General features: G+C 35.1%; 1 protein-coding gene across 1 annotated transcript in view; it reads left to right on the forward strand.

Moving 5' to 3' along the window:
* The window catches only part of LOC119592456, a gene marked incomplete in the record, with an annotated part of 32,168 nt that overhangs the window by 19,451 nt on the left and 11,750 nt on the right, over window positions 1–967 (forward strand). Inside the window, 1 exon segment of the mRNA XM_037941278.1 lies at window positions 799–918. Within this exon segment, the coding sequence (XP_037797206.1) occupies window positions 799–918 (120 nt within the window).

Genomic DNA, 967 nt, shown 5'->3' on the forward strand with positions numbered 1-967 from the left:
TCTCTTTTCTTCTCCCCGCTTGATTTCCGGGTAATTGTGACTCGTTTTGGTGTGGAGGCCTCAGATTTCCCCGAAGTTAAGGCCAATGGAGGGAGTATTTTGGATAAAAAAGGGGAATTAATTTGTTTTGTTGGTCGTGTTTGTGAAAATCATTTTCAAGTTTTTATCATATTTGTCTTTTTTTCTCCTTTATTTCGAGGTAGATTTGTTGCTTTTCTTGACTTTTCACGTTTAACAGAGTGTTCTAGAGCATAAAACGAGGCAATTATTGTGTGAAAGTTGTCATAAAACCATCTTTAAGGCAAAATTATATATGTATTTCCTTCGCAAATTATTAAATAAAGTTATTTGGCCTTAGTAGATTAAATTAAATTAAACCACAGCCGTCATTTAACACAGAAAATAAGATAAATGAGCATCATAACCATTGAGAAAGGATTTGGAAGCCTGAATAGAATTAGGCAAAAATTATAATAATCAGTTTATAAGAAAAAATGAAATAGATGATTAAGTAAAGATGGATTTCTATAGGAATGATTGGCATTTTTTGATACTAAGTTGGTATCCCGTAGATTTTATCTAAATTGCCAGATAACCGACGACTAAAAAGGATTTTAAAGATAATTAAAGTGTTGCCGCGTCAAGTGGTTGCCGAGGCCTGAAGATTTAAATTAATTGCCGATAAAACTCTATCACGAATATATTCTGATAAGATGGGGCCTACAAATCACCTGAGCAATTTATTTACATGTGTGACAGCTTTGAAATATATGCTTATAAGGTACTCTACTGTTGCAGTTGACGCGTTTGCAGAAGATGAGCTTCGGCGGTGGCCAGAGCAAGAGCATAGGGGCCATACGCACAGCCTTGGCCAAAATCATTAGCCTGAATAATGATTTCTCGGCAGTCCTTAGAGAGGTGACAAGAATCGGCAGTTTTTTATTTTGGCTTACATTATATAAGTAAT

This window comes from Penaeus monodon, chromosome 30 (assembly GCF_015228065.2).
Source record: "Penaeus monodon isolate SGIC_2016 chromosome 30, NSTDA_Pmon_1, whole genome shotgun sequence".
Taxonomy (NCBI): Eukaryota; Metazoa; Arthropoda; class Malacostraca; order Decapoda; family Penaeidae; genus Penaeus; species Penaeus monodon.